The sequence below is a fragment of the Pelmatolapia mariae genome, linkage group LG5 (genome assembly GCF_036321145.2).
Source record: "Pelmatolapia mariae isolate MD_Pm_ZW linkage group LG5, Pm_UMD_F_2, whole genome shotgun sequence".
NCBI classification, from domain to species: Eukaryota; Metazoa; Chordata; class Actinopteri; order Cichliformes; family Cichlidae; genus Pelmatolapia; species Pelmatolapia mariae.
In genome coordinates, this window is record NC_086231.1 from 37,443,895 (window position 1) to 37,469,508 (window position 25,614).

The window sequence follows — 25,614 nt, forward strand, 5'->3', positions numbered from 1 at the left end:
GAATTGTTCTTCTATGAATTTGAAATTTGAAATAAAGAAAAACTGAAAAAACCTTATTGTTAAATCAGTGATGAGGAAGTAAATGGCAACCCTAATCCAAGAGCTCTTCTGACATCACTGACATTGGAATTGATGGTAGTGTATCGATCCTGTATTCAAGCAGCTTCAGAACGTACCACCCACTCACTGCTGGCACCCGTTCAGCAGCTGGCAAGGCATTTAGTCAAAAGTTAAACTGTGCTCATCTTCTTTCTTCTTGCCAATAGACATTTAAGGCCAAACGTTACTGTGTTCTCCCATTCGGTGCCAATAAACTCACTCTTTATGATGTCAGGGAGCCCGGAGTTAAAATTATTGTTACTAATCTGTTAAAGTTTTGCTTTCTAGAGTCCTGATCAGCCTGGTTTGTAGTTTAAGTTTAAACAAGTTTCAACTTGAATCCAAGATTCACACATGTATTTTTGAACATGTATTCCTTTTTAAACTACATTTTGTTCAGACACTTATAGCACTTGACTAATACTACTGATAAATGTCGGTCTACTTTAAGAATAATATAATAATTTTCACTGACTTGAGACACAAACATAATTAAAAACAACTATCTTTAACATCTCCTTGGTGACTGTCTGACCAGTCCGTATTGGTTTCATCAGTGTCTTGTTAGTTTCTAGTGAATTTATTGCCCTGTGTTCCCCTTGTTATTTGTCACCCTGTTTTCTATCTTGTTCACCTCCCCGTGGTTCCCTGTGCGGTTGCCTCCAATGTTTCTTCCTGTGTTCCCAGTACTGGTGTAGGTTTTCTGTAGTTTTTTACTTGTTGTGTTTGTTTATTTTTCTTAATTTCTTCATTTAAAATAAAACACAAGGTTATCACAAAGTAATGAGGAAAATATCATATAGCTTTCCAAACAAGTACAACCTGATAAACTGATAAAAGCTACTTCAGGCTGCTACCTTGTCACAAGCGGTCATCTGATGTGTAGGAAAATGCCTCTGGGATGTTTAAGAGTTTGGAATTTCTTTAGTTTGTTCCTCAGATTCCACTTTCCTCTGGTTTGTATTCACTTGGTTTTAGTCAGTTAGCTAGCTTCGGTCAAATAAGGAAGTGTGTAATCAAGTTCAGTTATAAATTGCTCTTGAATTAAACAAGTTCTACCTTAGTTGCACTGCATTTGACTTATCTTACAAAGGTGAATTACCAACCTACAGAGGGCCTTAGACTTTCTTCTTTTTCCTCTTTTATCTAATAATAAATATGGATTGGCTTAATCACATTCCTGTTTGAACAAAATTACTGGTATTACTTTTATATTACATACTTATATAACAATTAATTTACAGCTGATATACTGGACTGCCTCACTATTATTAATATCGCCATTTCCTTTCTACTTTATAAGAAATAAAGAAGAGGAAAAAAGTCCCAGGTCCTCCATCTGTAGCTATTTTAGCTTAGTAAGATATATCAAATGCAGATGCAAATTCATGCTGAGCTTGAAGGCCAAATCGTGTTATTTGGGGATAGCTGTAGTGTGAGACAACACATGTGCAGACTGAAAGCGGAGAACAAGAACAACAGCAATGACAAAAACGTGTATATTAGGAGTAACCGCACTCTAGCCATGTATTTGTGAGTTTTTCTAAGCTGAGCTAGCGTGGGTAACTAGCTTTAAAGCCATGTTCTGTGTTGGTGTTCCAGCATGGCTTGGCATTCATATTGGGTTTCCTTCAAATCTTGTGTCACTTGATCCTGATAGGTCACATGATCGGGTGAAGCAAGGTCTCACAATTGTTTCACCTGAAACCTCTGCTGAAGCACATGATCAATAGTGGGTCAACGATCCTCTTAATTAACAACTCCCCCTAGGGTTAAATACCTGGGACTCTCCACCATTTGGTCTTAGAACTGAAGTGTCACCTTCTCAGTTGAGAGGTGACACGTAAACTTACAGAAGTCCATTTGCTTTCTTTCCAAGCTCCTTAGACTATGAGTAGGGTTGTTGACAAGACTGGCAAGCTCCCCCCACCCTTTCTGCTTCCTGCTTGCAGAGCTGTCCCTGTTGGCCTGAACAGTGTGGAAGCTTTCAACAGATGGGTTGTCATTGGGAATATCCTTGTGATTCACTGAATCAGTGAAACACATCAGGCTAGACTTCTGATACGCCCTCTGACTCCAGGCTAGCGCTATACCTCCTCCTGGGCAGCATCAGGGCAATCAGCTGATCCCCGGAGTAAACAAAGCATATGACGTGTAGCTGCTGGGCCGGAATCCCATCCCTCAAAGTAACAAATGCGTGCAACAAGGTGAACAAAAGCTCTCTCAACCCACATGTTTGACAGTGTCATTTAAACAGTGTTTGATATATGAAGCTATATGAACACAGAGAAGTAGCCATATCAACTATTTAATTTCAAGCTTTTTATGAACTGAAACACAATATATAAGTTTGCATAATTCTGTTCGCACACATTTCAATAAATCTCTGCACCTATTTCCCATTTTACTAGCAAAATATTAAAGATGAGGGGTGGCTAAAGACTTCTGCATATAACTTCTGGTTCTATCAGGATATTTTGGTAACCTACAATAATAGAGCTTCCTCTACAGCAAATGTTTGCAAATTGCCATATTCTGGTCTTCAAAGACTTCATAGGGCAGATTTGAACAATAAATAAGAATTTTCAATGAGGAACAGCTTTATCAAGCTTTATCTTGTTTCAGCCCACAGCATCTCAAGCACGGTGCAGTGCCACCCACTACCCAGCTGACTGGTAAATGTGTCTGAGAAGGTGTTTGAGCTCCAGAGTTTGAAATAAACAATGTCAAATCTTCATTCTCTGACTACACATTGTCTCACAAAGTTGTCTGTTCTGACATGCTGATGTGTTTTTAAATGTCCTTCCTTTGCACTGATGATGAAGGCTAAAATCAGAATGAATTTTCTTTTTTTTTTTTCATCATGAATAAATCAAAAGTTACATTGACTTTTCCTCTCCAGCTCCTATGAGTCTTCTTGGTTTTGGCCATGCAATGGGAAGGGCTTGGTGGAGGTAATGATAATGGCAAATGAGAGTTTTTATGTGTCAGCTCTCAGTCATCATTACTGAAATTGAAATATTAGTTTACAGATATAACATATTAGCATCAATGTGGCAACTACAGCTTTGAACACCCTTCATTTGCTTTAATAAGTATAAACTGTGATGCCATGTGGAATCATAAATAGAAAAATAACTTTTAAACTACCATTGGTGTGTGTGTTACTTCTATGAGTTGTCGTTAAACACAATGCTTCAATAAGGAGATCATGCAATTCTCAACATTTAAGGCAGTCTGAGTTCAATGCGGGTCAATGACTGACAGACGTGCAATGAAATCAGAGACCAAAGTGCTCTGCTTGTGTCACTGTCCCAGGATGTATAATCATGGTAACAGTGATATGTAACCATATCACTGTTGTAACCATATCACAAGAAAAGAAATGTCAGTTAGGAATGTTCAATTCAAATAAATTTTATTTATATAGAGTCAAATCACAACAACAGGTGTTTTATATTGTAAGATAAAGACTCTACAGTAATACATAGAAAACTACTGGATCTACTGGGGATGAGGGACAAAAGGCATGCTGTGGATCAGAGACAGATACTGTCGGGTATTATGAAGTCTTCAAGATGGGGTCTATTACTTAAGACGTTGTATGTGAGGAGAAGAATTTTAAAGATGACTCTTTACCACAGAGCCAAAGATAAGAAGGCAAATCTTTTGCTAATGGAAGTTTTCCTTCTGTTTTGTTTCTTCCTTTTTATCATGTGAAAGGCTGTGTCTACAAATTCACATCTACGAGCGCATATTTCGCAGGACGCATCTAGCTCTGAGGGGTCCCTGGAGACGCTGTGCTCCTCCACCTGCTGCTCGGCCAGCAGCCAAGCTTCCACAGCTTCAAGTGGGAATACTCAGGTTTGCCACACACACACACACACACACACACACACACACACACACACACACACACACACACACACTCCAGACTCAGCGCCACTGTTCTGTGAGGTGATTTTTCTGAGCCTTCTTCTCTGCCTCTCCGTGCTCCTGTTCCCAGGTGAGGGGGGCTAGGGTCCGGTTGGTCCCTGCTCCAGTTCCGAGGCCGGCTGAGGCTCTGCTCGTCCCTGCACGCATAGCTGCTCCTTGGGTGGGGGCAGCAGACGCCCAGCTGTTGCCGGTGCAATGTCCCTTAAGGGGGTTGCTCTGTCATGGTCTTGGGTTAGGTTAGGATACTTAGGTTCAATATTCTAATTCTCTCTGCTCATCTCACAGGAGACAAAAGGAAGGACCACATATCTCTTCTTCACCTAACTTGTCACCCTTTCTCCCCCCTCTCTTTCTGGTTGCCACATCGTTTAAGATGACATCTGGCCTCGCCCACTATGACATCCAGTCACCGTGTTAACATCTAATTAACCAATGTCCAGCCACCCCTTATCATCCTTTCTTTATCTCACTTTTCCAAGTAAGTGGTTTTAAAGTTTAAACTTTGTTTTTAAATCATGTAATTACATTTTCTTCTTTTCTATTTTGTACTTAGTTTTTTCTGAATGCTTAAACCCTAACTGTGATTCTTATAGCACAATTTCTAAAACTATTAATACTTATAGCAAAACCACTCACTGAGTTTGCAAAACTAAAAGCACAAACACTGCTTTGCACTCAGTTTGCCATTTTGTAACACACACTTTGCAAACCTGTAGGTACAATCCACTGCACAGCATCTTTTTGTAGAACTGTAAACACAATTCACTGCTTACACTCAATTTCCAAATGATCAACGCACTCCTAGCAAAACTATACACATTTAAGGCCATTATTTACACTATTTTGCCAACTGTCTGGCACACTTTCACATGTGAAAACTTTTTTAGATAATTAGTTCACTTTGCAATCAGCCTAAGCACAATAATACAGGTAAGCTCTGTGTGTGGAGTACAGTGGAGGGAGCAGGAAGAGTGAGAATTAGAGGAGGCCGAGGAAGAGGACGTGGAGGTGAAGAAGTAGGATGAAGATGACGACAAGGACAAGGAGGAGCAAGAGGAGGACGAGGAGGGGGGAGAGGAGGACGAGGAGTGGGGAGAGGAAGGGTAAGAAGAGTAAGAAATAGAATTGCTGATGACATCAGAGCTACAATAGTGGACCATGTAATCAACCAGGGAATGACCCTGAGGGAAGCTGGCCAACGGGTTCAGCCTAACTCGAGCCGCTACACTGTAGCAAGTATCATAAGGACATTTTGAAATGAGAATCGGTTAGTACAGTCACTTTGCACTAAGACTTGTAGCACCGCCATATTCTAATGAGAAACACAACAGTACCATAGATGTAAAAATACTGAAATTGTTACTTTACAGAATTGCTAGACGACCAGATGCTGGGGCAGAGGAAGCATGTTCACTGCAGACCAAGAAACCCATATAGTCAATATGGCGATTGCAAATAATCCTATACTTGGAAATAAACACTTGTGTTTGTTTTGATGTGTGTGAATAAACACCAGTACTTGAAGTTTGGATCCCTCTATGCTTACGGATCTATGACAAAAGTATGAGCTCAAACTGACATAGCCTACCTTGTGCACAGAAAAAGCAAAAGCCAGATGTGTTTTTTATTCATACCATCAGTGTGTAGTTGGTGCATTGTGTGCTTATTAATATGATGGCTTGTGTTAACTGTTGGATACAAAGATACCATTTTTACAAAGGTGTGGAGAGTTAAGCAAGGGTTATTCGCTTTTACAAGAAAACTACAATGTTTTGCTGATTGGGTGAAGAGTTTTCTTATTTGTGTGTAGAGTTTTGCAAAAATAGCCAATAGTTACAAAAAATGTGCTTAAGCCATCAGAAAAAACTGTAACATAACTCCATTATGTATGAACATTCAATCATGACTATACCACACTTAATGTTTCATTCAGTTGCAATCTCACTTAATTTAAATTTCTCATCAGGTCATTATTAGATGAACATCCTTTTTTGTCATAATCCCTTTTAATCCAGTTATATAGAAATACTTTTTTTTTTTTTAACTTTTTCTCTTTTACAGTTTTTCTGAATTGCTAAAACACTAAATCCTATTGTAAAAACTAAACTGCCAACTATAAAAACTCTTTCATCAAATCAATCCCACAGATGCCAAAATCTTAAACACTATTCATCTGGTTAGGACACCATTTGCAACTCTGAATCTCTCATTTACCAAAACTCTAAACACATTCTCAAACACAAAACACATTTAGCAGTGTGGTGCACTTGTACCCAGAATGGTGCACACAGGCCACAGAAGTTAAACACAACTAACACACTGTTTTCATCATTAACACACTACCAATCAAAATTGAAAACACATGTTGCAACCTCTTCTTCTGCTTTTTGCTAGATTGAATACAGCTTCATCCACAAAGATGCATTCATGAGGCCTAACCATTGAGTCAAGCTAAAAGATTCTCTGTACACAACAGACTAATTTTAGTTCTGTAAATGAAATAGTATGATGTATACATGTGCTATGTATACTTATAATTAAATGGTATTTTGCTTAGAATTGAAGGATGGCCACATGAGGGTGGAAGAACACACGTGTGCTCACAACACCAGGAGACACTTATTGTGGATATGGTCTGTCAGAATAATGCAATTTGACTTCATGAAATACAGCAGTGGATTATAGAAGACAGCATACATTTTGAATCTAGCAAAAAGGAGAAGAAAAGGTCGCAATCTCATAGGTCAACGTGCCATTATTGAACTGCCTGGCCAGCGTGGTGGAACTGTAACTATCTGTGCTGCCATCAGCAGCTATGGGGTTCTCCACAGTCATGTTACTGCTGGGCCATACAACAACGAACTTCTACCAACATTCCTGGATGCTCTATGGGATGCTTTGCTTGAATAGAGAGGTCGCAAGTAGGTAGAGCATCCCATATCATTTGGGACAATGTGAGCTTTCACCATGGTCCAAGAATATGCAATTGGTTTCACAATGAGCAGCATTTTATCAATGTTTCTTCCACCGTACTCTCCCTTTTTGAATCTTATTGAGGAGTTTTTCTCAACATGGAGATGTAAACTATATGACCTTACCCCTTACACACAGGAAAATCTACTTCAAGCAATGAATGGAGCATATGGTGAGATAGGAGTGGAATCTTGCTAGGGCTGGATTCGGCATGCTAAAGGATTCTTTCCTTGTTGCATTGCAAGGGAGACCATAACATATGATTTGGATGAAGTCCTGTGGCCTGACCCAGCACAGAGGCGTGATGCTGAGGCAAAAATAAATTAACTGGATATGCTGTAAAAATATATAATTTGTATATATACAAATATATGCCGTCTAGTATATATACTTTCTATATTTTTTTTGCTGCAGTTCTTTTTTTGTTAAAATGTGAGTACAAGTATAAATGAATGAATAAATGCATATTATTTCCCCCCTATCCAACAGTATTTTGTATTTATTTCTGTAGTGTGTAATCATTGCTAAGTTGTGTTTGCACATTGGCTGGTTTTGTGTGGTTTTTGACAGTAGTGCTTGATTTTGAATGAAGTTAAAATAGTTTGGGTTCAAATGTTTGGTTTTGCAGGACAAGTTGACTGTTTTGTGAGTGTAGCTTGAATTTTAAAGTTTGTGTTTAGTGTTTTGAGACAAAGAGATGAGGTTTTAGGTAATGTGTTTTAGCAATTCAGGGAATAAAATGGACTGGTTCTTATATAGTGCTCTGACGGTTCTACTCTGAGCACTGAGAGCACCTCATTCACTCATGCGCTTTTTTCTATACTGTTTCTACGTAGGTGCTTTCTACCTTATATTCACACGTATTCATACTCCGATAGATGCACTGACCTGCTCTACCACCTGAGCTACAGCCACCCCCTGTGTAAATGGTGCACATCCTGTCCAGAATATCAGCTGAGTTACCAACTGGCCATTCCAAGAGTGCCTTTGTGCCCATTACCATTAATGGAAATCCTGTTTGAAAACACTGGTATGGACCTCATCAGTCCATTTTACCTGTATGCACAGGGATATTGCTTTGTATTAGTTATAATGGACTGCACAACATGAAATCCCAAGGCAGTGACGCAATTTCAGGTCATCTTCAAAATCAGTATTCCGAAAGTGATACTGATTTTAGCCCATACGAGCCTTGTGCAGCTCTACTATATAACTAGTTCATGCATTTATTACTTCCAGGCTGGACGACTGTAATTCATTATTATCAGGATGTCCTACAAACTCCCTGAAAAGCCTTCAGTTAATCCAAAGTGCTGCAGCAAGAGTCCTGACAGGGACTAGAAAGAGAGAGCAGATTTCTCCTGTATTGGCTTCCCTTCATTGGCTTCCTGTTAAATCCAGAATTCAAAATCCTGCTCCTCACATACAAGGTCTTAAATAATCAGGCCCCATCTTATCTTAATGACCTTGTAGTACCATATCACCCTATTAGAGCACTTCGCTCTCACACTGCAGGCTTACTTGTTGTTCCTAGAGTATTTAAAAGTACACTGTAAAAAAAATATTGTAGAATTTACGGTGAATTACTGGCAGCTGTGGTTGCCAGAATTTCACCGTGAAAAATAAATTGTAAATGTAGAACACAAAACGGTATCCTATTTTGGTAACCTTAAATTTCACAGTAAATAATAATTTTTTTTTTTTACAGTAAATGACTGAATTTAAACATAAATTCATGTGAAAACAACAGACATTCCGTTAACCTGATTACAGTCTTACTTTGTAAAATATAGTGAAACTGTATAAAATGATACGGTATCATACCTAAAAAGTTGAATTTTACGGTAAATAACTTGCAGCTGTGGTTGCCAGAATTTCACCATGGAAAATACAGTGATAATGTAGAATGTATAACGGTATACTTTGTTGATAAATGTAAAATTCACAATAAAGAATCATAAACCTGTTCATGGTAACTCATGTAAAATCAACAAACATTCCATTAACTTGATTACAGTTTTTCATTGTAAAGTACAGTGAAACTGTATAAAATAAATATTAAAAAGTTGAATATTACGGTAAAATACTGGCAGCTGTGGTTGCCAGAATTTCACTGTGGAAAATATAGTGATAATGCAGAATACATAACGATATACTTTGTTGATAAATGTAAAATTCACAGTGAACTTTGGTTTTTGTACAATTATTCCATTGAAATAAAAAACTAATATAAAGTAAACCAGTTAAAATACATTTTTAATAAGCTTGTTTACCGTCTCCTATTGACAAAGCACAGAAGAGCTGTATAATACAAAACATGCCTTTTTATTCAAAAGTTCATATTTACACGAAATTATTGGCAGCTGTTGCAGCCAGAATGTCGTCTAAAAAAAATTAAGGTCCAACAAATGAGGTAATAAACATTATAGGGCTAAGTGGCATAAAACTTACATTCTTTGACTTTTTGTCATAATTTGCTAGAAACATTAATAAAAACCAGTAGAGACAATGATTAAATTAAACAGTTAACATTCATCCATCCATTCGCTTCCACTTATCCTTTTACAGGTTGGCGGCACTGTAGCCTATCCCAGGTTTCATAGGGCGAGAGGCGGGGTACACCCTGGACAGGTCGCCAGTCTGTCACAGGGCTAACACACAGGGACAGACAACCATTCACACTCACATTTACACCTATGGGCAATTTGGATTAATCAATTAACCCATCCCCACAAACTGCATGTCTTTGGACGGTGGGAGGAAGCCGGAGTACCCGGAGGAAACCCACGCAAACATGGGGAGAACATGCAAACTCCACACAGAAAGACCCCGGCCTGATGGTGGAATTGAACTCAGGACCTTCTTGCTGTGCAGCAACAGTGCTAACCACCGTGCTGCCCTAAACAGTTAATATTTAATGATCAAATTAATGACTAAAAAGGCACTGATCTAATTAATATCAAAATTAACACAAACAAATAAGTACATAATAAACAGTCAAACAAAATTTAAAACACTTGATCAGGGCTCGCAAAATCACTAGCCCGACGTCCCGGGGCTAGCGATTTTTCCAGTCGGGCTACCAAAATCCATTTCCGCCCTGCCCGTCGGGCTATCATAGGAAGGGAAGATTTGTCAATGCATTTGAATTCTTTCGCAAATGTAGCTGAGTAATTATGTCATCAGCATCGATGAGCCACTGTCAATATGTGACACATTGAAATCGCGTTTGAATTTGCGCTTGTTTTTTGCTTTCACTTTGCGATCGCGCGAACTGTGTATAGAGAGCAGCAGCACTGATTGGTAAGTCACAGATTAATTGCGCACCAGTTCCTCTGGCATCGTCTTATCAATCGTTAGCTTACTATCAAACATGACAAGTGAAATCTCCTGCAGCAAGCTTAAACATGCGATAGAGGTTGATTGCGCAGAGAATTGCTGACCGTTATGTAAGTATGTGTGTAAAAGCAGATGGATTTACGCAGGTATTTTAGTTCTGCAGAGCCAAACAAGACAGGTCAGGATGAAGAAGGGGCAGCCAAAGAAAAGCCTACCACAAAACGGAAAAGTTATGACAAATCAGACTATGAGGAAAAAGGAAAGCGCAGCTTTTTTGGTTTCATGGACAAAAGAATTTATGTGGCTGGAATATGACGAGCTAAATAACATAATGTTCTGCCGTGTGTGTTGTGAGTTTCCCTCGATTTCTGAGTCGACAAGCGCCTTTGTTACTGGGACCAGTCATTTTAAGAAAGACCCCATCAGAACCCATGAGAAATGCAAGAAATGCATTATTGCTCAGTCTGCAGTATCTTTCCCAGAACAAACACCAATTGCAAAAAACATACTAAAAATAAACCAAGCATAACAAGAAGTCCTGAAAAAGCTGTTTAGAACAGCGTACTATGTTGCAAAGAGTGAACTACCATTGGCAAAATTTAGCAGTCTTTGCAAACTTCAAAAAGCAAATGTCCTAGATCTTGGTTCCACTTACCTCTTACCCGTGATTTCAGTGGAAATTTCAAATTCAGGATCTGACACAGACTGATTCATGTTCTACACAGTTCTTACAAGTTCATAGAAATTTCTGTTCAATTAGAACCAAATATTTGAGTTGATGGTTGTAATTTGTTGTTGTAATTTGTGTTTTAAATATTTTTAGATTGATGTTTTGTTTCCTTTACAATATTATACTTTAATGTATAATATTGTAAAGGAAACAAAACATCAATCTAAAAATTGTCCTCTTTTTTTATTTTTTATTTTTTTTTTATTTTTTTTTTATTTTTTTATTCGGGCTACTTAAATTTATCTTGGGCTACCAAAAACTGAAGAGTGCCTACCCGAAGGGCTACCAGGGATTTTGAAATTTTGCGAGCCCTGTTGATACTTGCAGTGGTTGGCAAAGTTTCTTTTTATCCAGATTGATAGTAGAGGGCTTTCAAAACAGTCTCTGATGGTGTCTGAGGGACTGGAACAGGTTTTGGATTCAATGTGCTGGAGGACTTGCATGTTGTTCTTCAGATGCTCGGTGTAGATTAGCGTTCTTTCCTTGCAGTCTGAAAGCAAATACAAAGCACAATAAAGCAAACTGCCCATTTCAAAAGCAAATATACAATCTTACATCTAATAGAGCTGACACAATTAATTGTATAATGATTTACAATTGTGATGCATTGCAATGCGGGGAAAAAAAAAAAAAGCATTCTTAATCCATTCAGAAAAAACTAATCGATTATTAAATACAGTCCCGATCAAACGTTTAAGACCACTTGAAAAATGGCAAAAAAAATCATCTTTTGCATGGTTGGATCTTAACAAGGTTCCAACAACATGCAACAAGCAGAAATGGCAGTGAGACAAAACATTTAACTTACATTTAACAAACTTAAACTGGGACAGGCTGTTTTACAGCTGATCAAATGTTTAGGACCACATGCCTTTAAAAGGCCAAATCTGTGCAAAACTGTGGATTCATTGTCATTTTCTGTCAGGTAGTCAGACTGTCAGGATGTTCTGATGGCAAAAGCAAAAAAACGTTCCTTTTTGAACATGGTCGGCTTGTTGAACTGCATAAGTAGAATCGCTCACAGCGTGCCATCGCTGCTGAGGTGGGACGCAGTTAAGACGGTCATTTCTTACATTTATTATATAATATATAAAACTTTTGATCAGCTGTAAAACAGCCTGTTTCAGTTTAAGCTTTCTTTTTAATAAATTACATGCTCAAAAAATGTTTTGCCTTACTCCTATTTCTTCTTGTTGCATGTTGAAGCTCTACTTGGAACCTTGTTAAGATCCAACCATGCAAAATATGATTTTTTGCCATTTTTCAAATGGTCTAAAACTTTTGATCAGGACTGTACAACCTAAAAATAACAGCAATTTGTTTTCTTCAGCCACATACATCACAGTGGACCAACAAGTGCAGTTTGTGTTCAGACAAGTTTTGAGCAATAAAAAAGTAGCTTATATGTAACCTCCTTTATTTGTTGATGAAAAGAAACAAACTGAAATGAAGTTATCATGACGCATTGGGAAAAAAATTGTATTTTTCGGCGCAAAAATCTGTAGTTTTCTAATAAAATCTCTGTTACTGAGCCTCACAGGTCCTTTTCTGCTGCGCATCACATGCCAGCAGTGGCTTCGCACATGCGCGATTCATTTGCAGTCTGGATGCAGTGGGGTAAAAATTACCTGTTCCATCTTCCATTCCACCACATCATCAATTATGAGCGGCAACAGCCTTACAAACTTCCAGTTTTGTATGAACTGTCCTGAGAGTTTGTTGAGGACTGACCTCACACGGCTTTGAAGAGGTATCAGAGTATTTAAACTGTTTAATGCTCCAATTCAGAATGGAGTAGGTGAACCATTCTTTTTTTTTTCACAAAAAATTTAAGAAACAGCACAACATCATATGACAAAATGTCATAAAAATCTTGTGTCCTAATCAAAATGGCAAACCTGGCTGACAGATGTGAAAATATTTTAAACAGTTGAAAACTGACTCAAACTTTACTCCTTCTATATCTGGTGTACCTTCAGTCTTGAGGTGTTGAACAGGAGAGTTGTACATCTCTATGGTGCATTCTGCTCCACACTGATTTGGATCACCACCCTGAAAAACAGATTGCATCATTAAACAGTATCTACAGAAATGTTGTGTACGACTAAAGCAGAAGCCACCAGTGCAAAGTGAGCCCAAATTATCTACAGCATGCAAAACATGGTTCCTTTAACTACAGTTTTATCTATTTATTTACATAACCTAAAGGATGAACAACTTCAAAGGCATCTTGGTATAGCAGTAGTTTGAAACATAATGTATTTTGGTAAAAAAAAAAAAAAGTACTACTTTTGAATATCTGACCATCACTAATGTCACACAGTACATCTGATGAAGACTCAGCTGATTGGTCACCTGTTACACATATCTGGATCCCTTAACTGCCTCACAAAGCTTGGAAATACCCTCATCAGATAATGTTGTTTCAGTTTTAAGAAGTGTAGTGAGCTTCATGTATGTTCAACTCATGTATTTTTTTTAAAATTTCCTCTACAGTGGTCAGGATGGCAGAAGCAGGTCGCAATAAAATACATAACCCCTCAGTGACTTCACTGACTTGGCACAGAAATCAAAAAGGAACATTGTCTCTAGCTGCTCCTGGTAAATTAAACTGGCGTTTGTTTCACAGTAAAGCTAGCTAAAATCTTCAACCTGCTGCATTAGCATGAACTTTCCAGAAAACTAAACAGGACTGAAGGCGAAGCCTGCGACAGAGGAACGCTTTCAACGCAACAAGAAAACTGACCGAGCGAACTATGGTTACAGCTGATATACGTTTAATGTCTAATGATATACTTACATTGAAAGAGAAGGTTGTTGGTTGAGTGCAGGGTGCTGCTGGCACTCTGTTGCTGAGCGGAGTCAGTCTGGACCGTTAGAAGTGGCGCTATCTTCTTCTTCGTTGGTTTGGCGGACTACACGCTTCCAAGGAGTATTAGTGCCCTCTGCTGTTGCAGTACCTCACAGTCAGACAGCTATTTCTGACAACATAGTGCCCTCCTCGTGTAAGTTTTTATATATAAATATATATATATAGGTGACGGTTTAGACACGTGATGCATTGTCTCCAAAACGTGCATGGACTTTTAAAGAAACTGATTGTTACAGCTTTTATAATACATTCGTTGACTGCTCTTGACCTTGCAAACTACACCAATTTATTAAAATTATTTCATTATTTGTTTGTATTTCATTTTGATCAATTAATTTTAATTTCAGCAGGTGGTATCACACTCAAACAGACTGAACACGGACTGAACAGTGGCAAATTCATGATTTAAACCTCCCTATACCACAAAAAAAAAAAAAAAAATTCATTGTAAATAGCTGTGTTATACTTGGTGAGACTGTAGAACTTAAAGAAATATACATATTTTTTTATTTTTAGTAATTGTTTGTATTTACTATTAACATACTGTTTTATCAAACAGCCTGAGCTTGTTAATATTAAAAAAAAAATCACCGTAATATTCACAATAATTCTACGAATGTTTTGACATTTTGTTAAAATTAAAAGTACGGTATGTTTTAGGTAATTAATATACAGTTGTAAATCGTAAATTCAAATGAAAAAAAATCAGGAAAGATTGTCATTCATGCAGAGTCATTATGTAAATTGTAGGGTGATTAATTGTAGATAATGTTACAGATTTTTCCTGTTGTTTTCAAAAACAATGTGCAATGTTACTGTAAATTAATATATTTTCAACATATTAGCAGTGTAAAATTAAAAGCAAATAACCGTTTGTCAATATACAGAAATTTAATATAGATATTACAATCATTTACTCTTTTTGGTTTAATGGTAATTTACCGTTGCCATTTTACAGTTATTTACCATAATTTTTACGTACATTTCTTACAGTGTAGAATGGGAGGCAGAGCCTTCAGTTTTCAGGCCCCTCTTCTGTGGAACCAGCTTCTACTTTGGATTCAGGAGACAGACACTATCTCTACTTTTGAGATTAGGCTTCAAACTTTCCTTTTTGCTAAAGCATATAGTTAGGGCTGGATCAGGTGATCCTGAATCCTCCCTTAGTTATGCTGCAATAGGTGTAGACTGTTGGGGGATTCCCATGATGCATAGAGTCTTTCCTTTTCAGTCACCTTTCTCACTCACTATGTGTTAGACCTCTCTGCACTGAATCATACTTGTTATTAATCTCTGGCTCTCTTCCACAGCATGTCTTTATCCTGTCTTCCTGCTCTCATCCCAAGAGCCTGGTTCTGCCGGAGGTTTCTTCCTGTTAAAAGGGAGTTTTTCCTTCCCACTGTCGCCAAAGTGCTTGCTCATAGGCGGTCATCCAACAATCCAAGTATTGCCTTATATATAAAACTGTACAGATTAGAGGTCCTCCGACCGGCCAAAGCAGGCCCTCCTACCTGAGAATTTACGGTTAGTGATGAACTTCAGAGAAGCATGATGCACAGTTTCAACCATTCATATATAGAATATCTCCGTAATTCAGGTAAAAGCAGGTTAAAAATGTTGCAGCAACAAGCCACTTCTTTGTATTACAGTTTTTCTGAATTGCTAAAACACACTTCCTAAAACCTCATCTCTTGACCTCAAAACACTAAACAAACTGTAAAATTCAAGCTACACTCACAAAACAGTCAACTTATCCTGCAAAACTAAACATTTGACCCAAAACTATTTTAACTTTACTCAAAATCAAGCACTACTGTCCAAAACCACACAAAACCAGCAAATGTGCAAAAACACAACTTAGCAACGATTACACACTACAGAAATAAATACAAAACACTGTGGGATAGGGGGAAAATATATTTACTTATTCGTTCATTTATTCTTCTACTCACATTTTAACAAAAAAAAGAACTGTATCAAAAAAGATATTCTATAGATAAAGTATACATTTTTACAGCATATTCAGATAATTTATTCTGCCTCAGCTTCACACCTCTGTGCTGGGTCAGGCCAAAGGACTTCATCCACATCACATGCTATGGTCTGCCTTGCAAGGCAACGAGGAAAGAATCCTTTAGCATGCCGAATCCAGCCCTAGCAAGATTGCAGTCCCATCTCACCACATGCTCCATTCATTGCTTGAAGTAAATTTTCCTGTGTGTGTGTGTGTGTGTGTGTGTGTGTGTGTGTGTGTGTGTGTGTGTGTGTGTGTGTGTGTGTAAGGGTTTCAGTCGTAGACTTTCTAGCTCCATGCCAAGAAAAATCCTCAATAGGGTTTAAAAAAAAAAAAAAAAGGGGGGGGGGGGGGTGTACGGTGGAAGAAGCATTGATCAAATGCTGCTCATTGTGAAACCAATCGCGTATTCTTGGACCATGGTGAAAGCTCACATTGTCCCAAATGATACCATGCATGGGATGCTCTTCCTGCAAAGCATCCTGTAGACCATCCAGGTCTGACTGTCCTCAAAGCAGGCCCTTTTTGCTGTGAGTGTGCTTTCTGTTTGAGATCAGTAACCAAATACACAGCTCACTAGCTGCAAGCAATCACAACACAGCTCACTAGCTGCAAGCAATCACAACACAGCTCACTAGCTGCAAGCAATCACAACACAGCTCACTAGCTCCAAGCAATCACAACACAGCTCACTAGCTCCAAGCAATCACAACACAGCTCACTAGCTCCAAGCAATCACAACACAGCTCACTAGCTCCAAGCAATCACAACACAGCTCACTAGCTCCAAGCAATCACAACACAGCTCACTAGCTCCAAGCAATCACAACACAGCTCACTAGCTCCAAGCACACAGCTCACTAGCTCCAAGCACACAGCTCACTAGCTCCAAACACACAGCTCACTAGCTCCAAACACACAGCTCACTAGCTCCAAACACACAGCTCACTAGCTCCAAACACACAGCTCACTAGCTCCAACTACACAGCTCACTAGCTCCAAACACACAGCTCACTAGCTCCAACTACACAGCTCACTAGCTCCAAACACACAGCTCACTAGCTCCAACTACACAGCTCACTAGCTCCAAACACACAGCTCACTAGCTCCAACTACACAGCTCACTAGCTCCAAACACACAGCTCACTAGCTCCAACTACACAGCTCACTAGCTCCAACTACTCACATGGCTCTCTGGCACCAGAGCTTCTTCTTCTTCTTGTACGTATTATTGCGGTTGGCAAACAACTGCATGGTGCATTACCGCCACCACTGGTATGGAGTGTGGACAGGAATCACGCTCAAATAAAAAAAAAAAAAAAAAAACCACACTTCATATTCTCCCAAACAACCTTCCTTCTCTCAAGAACTGAAACACAGCCTGATAACATTTATCCCCCGACTCCTTCTGTAATAACCCTACAAGATCAAGTTTCATAGCAATGCTACTGAGATTTTGGACCAATTGTCTCCTCTCTACCTTATAATTCCGACACTGCAAAATAACATGCTCCAAAGTTTCATCCTCTCCACAATAATCACGTTTCCCTGAGGCATGTTTCCCTATAAAGAACAGTGTGGAATTCAAACCCGTATGTCCAAATCTCAGTCTTGACACCACCACCTCCTCTCGCCTACTCCTCCTTGTGGCTCTCCTCACTCCCACCCCCCTTTGAATTTTATATAACCACCTTCCCCTCCTGTCTTCTTCCCACTGTTTCTGCCATTTACCCCTCATTTCTAGCTTAATAATACTCTTTACTTCCTCCTGACCAAAATTCACCGCCAGATCAACTATCTCATGATTAGTGGCTTCCTTTGCTAACCTATCCACTGCTTCCTTCCCCCTTACCCCCATAGTGAGCCTGGACCCATACAAACACTACTGACAGACCCATCATATGTATCCTGTAAAGAGTTTGCTGAACCTCCAATAAAATATCTGACCTACCTTTCGAATGACCATTCTGTAGACTAACCAAGGCTGCACTTGAATCTGAACAAATAATTGCTTTCAACGGCCTCAAATCTTCCACCCACTGTACTGCTAATAGAATTGCTATCATTTCTCCTGTAAACACAGACAATCCATTATTAATCCTCTTCCCAATTTTTACCATAAAGTCCAGAATTACTATTGCCACCCCCACTTGACTAGCTGGATTCTTTGAAGCATCCGTATATACCTGCACATACCCATAATACTGATCGATGTAACCCTGAACTATATTTGAGTCTAGACCGCCTGCCCTGTCCTTAATCTTCTGGCGATAAAGCAAAATCTACAGCTGCTTCAGGAAGTATCCATGGAGGGATTGCAGGCCTCGGCACTCGCTGACCTATGTCTAAGTGGTCCAATTTAAGTTCTCTAGCTCTTCCCCCCCCACCACCCATCCAAAGCTCTATAACTCCCTCCTGCCGTTCTCCCAGCAAGGTGGCACCAGAGCTCACCTTTCTCTGGGCTTAAATACCTTTAATTGCTGATGGAAGGCAGCTGTACAAAAAAAGGTGGCACCAGAGCTTCTTCTTCTTCTTCTTCGTGTTTAACGGCGGTTGGCAACCAACGTAAAGGAGCATTACCGCCTCCTACTGTTCCGGAGTATGGGTCAGACAGTGAGCTTACAATCTGTATCCAAATCAAACAAACAAACAAACAAACAAAGAAAAAAAAACAAAAAAAAAACACCTTACACTCTTTCATAAACACCTATAGCCTTCAAAAACCCCACCAGTTCCCTCACCTGGCACCAGGGCTCACCTTTCTCTGGGCTTAAATACCTTTAATTGCTGATGGAAGGCAGCTGTACAAAAAAAGGTGGCACCTAAGGCAGGAGAGCTGGTAGGACATGCCCACACAGACAACTTCAGGAGGAGGCCCTGCTAGGGCCGTAACAATTGGTCTATAATTAGTTAAAACTGCTGGGTCATCCCCTTTTTAATAGAGGGACAACAAAATCTGATTTCCATTCTGAGGGAATTTCATCCATTGTCATGGTCCCTGTGTCTGCCCAGCCGGCCCTGCAAGGCTACATGTTTTTTTGTTTTGCTCTCTCTCTCTTTCCTTTGCCGCTCTGCCTGGGTGGAGCTCACATCCATAACCAGTTTGAGGGTGAAAATAATTGAGAGAGGCTCTGCCACAAAATCAGCTGCGAGTTTCAAAAAGTAAGAATCGATTAAATCGGGTCCTGAAGGTTTTCTATGGTCTAATACTTTAAGAGCTTCATGGACTTCCTGTACAAAGAAAGGAACAAAGTTAAATGGCTGACCAATGTACATCGGAAGGTTTGTGCAGGATTTTACAGAGACTGGATTCAGAGAGTCAAAGAGTCAGAAGATATAAAGTGCTCGTTAAAGCAATGCATAATCTCCTTCCTATCATAAACAGGAACTGAATCCTTAAAAAAAATTGGTGAGCTTTTCCTACCTGAAAGAGACTTAATATTTTCCAGAACTTCTGTGGATTATTTAGGTTCTCAGACAGACAATAATAATATTCTGATTTAGCTTTCTTAATAGAGGAAGTATATTTGTTTCTTAGTCATCTGAAAAGAAGCCAATCATTGGGCTTTGGCCCAAGCCAGGTTACGTTCATGATGGATATCTGCCAGCTCTCGGGAGAACCTGGGACTTTTTATGACCTTTTATCCTAAATCTCCCTAATGGGGCATGTTTATTCACAATTAGCATAAAACCATCCCTAAAAACTGTCCTACATCAGGGATCAATCCTATTTTCTTCCAATCATAGTTTGACAAATCATGATAAAATGCTTGTTCATTAAACTGTTTAAGAGTCCTTTTAAAAAAAATACCATGTTGTGACTTGGGCACCTTAGTGTTTCAAATAACAGCAACAACACAGTGGTCGCTTAAGTCGTTAATAAATAAATAAACTTTTCCATGATATTCTAATTTCTTGGAAAGGGTCTGTAGTTTAGTCTGGACAGGAAAAGCTTTAAAGAATGCAGAGCCTCTGTAAAGGCAGAACAAGGTCTATAGCAACAAACAGCTGTTAGATAAAGACCCTTTGCAATATTCAGAGCCAGAAATTTCATTTGCTTGCTAATGTATTCTGATAGAACTATTGTGGCATCAAATTTCAACTTAACATAAGCAGCAACACCACCACCTTTCTTAAGCCTATCTGTACGATAGATACTGTATCCAGCTATGCTAATATGTTCATCAGATATATATTTAGACAACCAAGTTTCAGAAATTAAAACAATATCCGCATCTGTTGATCAAACCCAAATATTCACCATATCCATCTTGGGTAACAAACTGTGCACATTAAGATGAACAATCTTCAGCCCAGATGAGGAAATTCAGATGGTGTCTGAGTACATTGCAGCTCAGGGCCCAGGTTAGGTTGCACATTACCAGATAAGAGCAGTAGTAAGACAGTCGGAAGTCTCTGCTTTGTAACATTACCTACAGAATTTGAGCTGTGAAATGTTGAAACTAAGTAGAATATTTCATAACTTGCAAGGTAATAATTCAAAACAAGACGGTTTTGAAGTTGAGCTAAATCTTTGTGTTGATCAAATGATAAATGCACGGCCTGTTCCAAATACATTGGAGATTGTACAGGATGTACAGCAGCAGTGATACATGTGGACCTGAGGACCATCTCTCGCAGACTGAGCACACTGTTAAATTTGCTCACCCTGGAAAAATGGAGTGTCCCGAAGTCCCCCACAACCAATCAGCAAATTAAAGTTACAAGAGCCATTATCAAAATATACAACAATTTTTGATGCAGAATTAAATATATGTTAGCAGGCTGCACAAACCTAGAATGGCAAGTAAGGCTCCAGGCAGCAGCTCAGGCCCTGGTGCAAAGCAGATGGCTTCTGCTAGCAGCACATGCACCAATGTGGTGTAGAGGGCTTCAGTCAACAGCACAGGCCCTGATGTGAAGCAGATGAGCTCCTGCTAGCAGCACAGGCCTTGGTGTAAAGTTAATGGTTCCAACCAGAGGCACAGGCCCTGGTGTGGTGCAGACGACTTCTGGTAGTAGCACAGGCCCCCAAAATAGGCCACTTTCCAAACAAATTACAGAATAAGTTAAACAACCCTTAAAAACCTTGTTGGAAAAAATGAAATTCATTAAATATAGTAAGAAAAAAAAAACCATAGCAGACATTCAACAAGAAAACATATTGCTGCCATCTTGGTCTGCCATCTTATAAAAGCACCAACACACGTCACGTGGCCCATTATGCTGTCTTCAAGAAGACAGCATAAGAAGAGTAATATACTGATCCAATATTGGATTTATAAAATGAGGATATTACAAGAAGCTTTAAATTTCTATATTTACAAATGTCACTGAGCAGTCCTTCAATTTAAATATAATCTGTCATCTTCCTCAACTTTCCAGTCTTTCTGACATTTTTCTCTATCTCTGAATGAAGTTTTTCTTCCTGGGAAATACAGCAGCTATACCTTTAGCTAGCAGAGACAAACTGAGTGTAGTTTGTCAAACTACACTTAGATTGTGTTTGTTTGCTGATATTTGTTTATCCAATCAAAAAGTTACATTTGAAATTACCTGCCACTTAAAAAAATGCTACTTCCTTGTTGTTGTGATGCTGGTGGAAAAGCAATGACAACATACAGACATCTGCATGAAAAATGCAATTCCAGATTGTTCTGGCCCACTTTAACCCCTGAGTTGACATTAATTACATTTTTTTTGCCTCTTTCACCTCTTTGTATGCAATAAGCACCAATGATGGATACACTGATAGGATTAACTTTCATAGATTTTCTTGTTCCCTCCAATTGGTGCTGAAATCGGTTTGAAGTTTGAAGGCGCACACTAATGTAAGGCAAATACCTCTGCAATGAAACTTAAAACAACAAGCCTGTTTTTGAAAATGTGAGGAGTAGAAAGTGTAGATATTTGTGTAAGAAATGTCAGGAAGGATCGCTCAGAATAAAGGCCATGAGAACAATAGACAAGATGTGAATGCCCCTAAAATTGAAGCAGTGTCCCCAAATGACGCCACTAAGGACCAGTCCAATTACAGATAGAGCTCAACACAGTCAGCATTTTTCTGTTGTCTAGTTCACCAACTTCTGGTGGAAATATCCTTGTTTATACACTAAACAGGAACTATCTGTGTTTGCAGTTCTAAGGGTCTTTATGTCTGCTTTCTGACTGTTTTATCAAAACTTACTGGTGTAAACAAGTTGCATGCTCGAGGTATGTTCTCACCAAATGCCTTTTACTACGACTACAGACCACTGAGGTTATGTCAGTAAGATTTAAACTCTCAAGCTCTTCATTTTCAATTTTTTAAATAACCAGTGTTGCCACTTTTCAGCTGCACTTTGACTAAATTTGTCTTGAAGTGTGTGATTTTATGCAGTTATTTAAATATTTATTACAAATCCACTTTTCACCATTCCTACCAGCATCTAGAATAAACACTTTTGTCTCCAGTGTGTGTGTGGACATAGTCAGAATGTTGCTAAAAGCCTGTATTACCAGCATGTAACACAAGGGGTATGTCTACCTCCATTCTATTATGCACTACCCACATAGCTTTATCACAAATAAATTGGTATTCCTTTGTAAATGTAAATGCAGATTGAAAAAAAATTTGCAGACAGGAGATGTCACAGAGATTGGTGCAGATTTTCCTGCAATAAATTGTTCTTATCACAATGTTGTTAAAGAAGAAGAATATTGATGTCAAGAGGCAACTCACACAACAGATAGGAAGAAAATCAATGCTCTTACTTTTTCCTTCTCTCTCTCTCTCTCTCTCTCTCTCTCTCTCTCTCTCTCTCATGTTTATCTTTCTTCGATTTGGATTAAATACACTCCGTTGTTTTTAAAACCTGTCTTACTACTTTCTAATGCAATTTAGCTTTGCAATCGTCATTTCAGCACCAGTGTAAAGATAAAAAAAAGGATTTGCTGCGATGTAATGTTCAATCAAAAAGAGATATGTGGCTTGGGCTTGTGGAACTGGTTCCATGTTTCTGGTAAACTGGTGAGGAAAATGTCGGCCTAATATGTGAAGGGATTCACTTAAGACTGTCAGGCTAAGCAACTGATTTCTGCTTTCAGGTAACCAGCCTTGATTGAAGCAACAGATGGTATCATTTATCTCGTAGATGACACAAGTGCAACATGAATTTCAATCACAGCTTTGAAGCTAGGTTTGGGTCAATCCTGTTCATTGCTCCAAGCCTACCTTCTGCTGCCTCCTGGCCATATCAGTCGGTTGTTTCGCGTTAAATGGATATGCGATGCAGCGCATCACAAACACATACAGCTGGAGTCTCTTTTTCCTCTCTTCCTCATCTCGCTGCATCTTTTCCAGGTCCTCCTTTTCCTTGTCGCTCCCAACCGACGGGCTCGGGCTTGACGGTCGACCACGGCCGCTCCCGCGACCCCGTGACTGGAGCCCTCCGTTGGCTTGGCCGTCGGCGGCTCGGCCCGGTGACAATCGGGCTCCCCCGATGTTCTTCGGGGCCGCCACTTCTTTGTGCTCCACCTGCAGTATCTCTTCCCCTTCCTCCTCGCTTGAAGACGGGTCCAGCATGCTGCGGTAGCTTAGATGAAGACTCTACCTGTTGCAATTGAAAAACTGCGAGAGCAGAAAACAGAAAGACGCCTTGAATGTACTAAAGCTGACCGATGAGCCCTCAGATTGTTCCTTGTCAAGAAAAAAACTGCTGCCACAGTTTCAAGCTCATCGCGAAAAAATAAAGTGTTATAAACACAAAGTAGCCGTGTGATTTCGAAGCCTTTCAACTCTCCCAGTCAGTGGCACATAGGAGGAATTAATGACGGGAGCAAATCTAAAGGGGAGGTGTCGCAGAGAGGTAACGCTGATGCGTTGGTGCGCTGCTGCTCAGAGAAAGAGGCAGGGCTCGGAGCTGACCACAGTACTGAAACATGATACCAGCTGCTCTGGGATCAGTTTAATCAAGCTGCGAGCACAACAGATAAAGGGCCACCTCCAGCAAAGCCGAAAGAGGACAGCGCTAGACCGGAATCAAAACAGCTTTCTTAAAAAAAGCTTTATTACTGGTTTAAAACAATCCAGCAACAAGATCGTAAGCCTGCTTTTGTGGAATTTGCACGTCCTCCTCGTGTCTGCGTAGGTTCCATCCAGGCACTCTGGCAGTCATGTACAGAGTTAGGTTAACTGGCGAGTCCAAAATGACCACAGGTGAGGATGCGAGGGAAGGCTTATCCGTTTCTGTGTATTTGCTCTGTGACAGATTCGTCATCTGTCCAAGGTGTACTCCGCCACGCGCCCAATAACAATGCGTCTGTTTATTTACATATACACAACGCACTATGTAATTTACGTTCTTCTTGTTACTGGTATTCTTGTTCTGTGTTTTGGTTTTTTTGTTTTGTCTTATTTACCTTTTTCTGTTCTTTCTGTCTTATCTGCTCAAATTTGGGGTTGTTTAAAATGCCTGTTTTTGGAAGAAGAACACGTTTTTATTTAATACAACATGATATTTCAGCTGTGTTAATATGCCTCCCATTCTACTTTTAAATACTCTAGGAACAAGTAATGTCATAACAAGTGATGACACCATCTTCAATTATAACATGATTAATGAAAAGTAAGCATTATTCTTTATTCATTGTTATTTCTAGTTTAATACCAGTAAAACTTTTTAGTTATTTTAGTTAGTGTGATCTTAGAACTGAGTTTACATTTGATTAAACTTTAATTTATAATGATTCCATTCAGTCATTAAAACATAAAGACAATCATTTCCATTGTTTTGTTTTTAATTTGTTAACAATGGTTTTAAAAATCTGCTTATTTTAACTTTGAGAAGTTACTGTGCAGAGCATGTTTTTAAATAAAACAATTTAGAATTTCTTTTGCTTTTCTCAACTAATTAAAGTCCCTTTAATGCAAATGTTTTGCAACGTTTTCATGCACCTTACAGTTATAAGATCTATATCTATACTGTATTATCTATATCATATCACTAGGTTTTCTATTTACACTACTTACACACATGAGTTGACATTGTAAAGTATAAGACATAAAGATTTGAATTCATGTTTAGGTGATTAAGTATTAATACCTTTTAATTTCTGTTATTTAGGTGTCGAGTTCATTCTGCACGATAAGTTAAAGAATTTTTAAAAATTAGGATAAAGTGTTAAAGTGTGTCATTGTCAGTTCTATTTCAAAGATTACACGAGAAGTCTTTTTTATTTTTTAAATCTATAATGTAGATTTGATATGTTCACTACCACTCAACAGCAATAGTTGTACTTCTCAGTCTATGAACAACCACAGAAAGATTCAAGAGAGATTTTTTGGCACCTGGTTCTTTCATGCTCCTTGCTGGTGTGTCAGTTACTCTACACCACTGATGCTGATTCCAGAGATCGATTACTCGAGGAGTTCTCTTAGGTCAATGCCATGCAATGAATGCGTGTAATGAAAGCAGTTTATGATCATTTTTGCATTTTGTATTGACAACTATCATGCTGTAAGCAGCCATTAGAAAAGGGGCAACTGTGGGCAAAAATGGATACAGAATATCAGCAACAACCATAACTTTATGAAGTCGATTAGACCAATTACAGCATTGGTATACCTAATTATTTCAGATTGAAGATTTGTTTTTCAAATGCTGAGTTACCA

General features: G+C 39.0%; 1 protein-coding gene across 2 annotated transcripts in view; it reads right to left on the bottom strand.

Moving 5' to 3' along the window:
• Positions 1–23,915, bottom strand: part of cadpsa (Ca2+-dependent activator protein for secretion a) — a 318,715-nt gene extending 294,800 nt beyond the window's left edge. For both annotated transcript variants that reach the window (XM_063474914.1, XM_063474915.1), the window contains exon 1: positions 23,176–23,915. In XM_063474914.1, the coding sequence (XP_063330984.1) occupies positions 23,176–23,526 (351 nt within the window). In that variant the 5' untranslated portion in view covers positions 23,527–23,915. The remainder of the gene's footprint in view (positions 1–23,175) is intronic.
• Between the last annotated feature and the right edge of the window lie 1,699 nt (positions 23,916–25,614).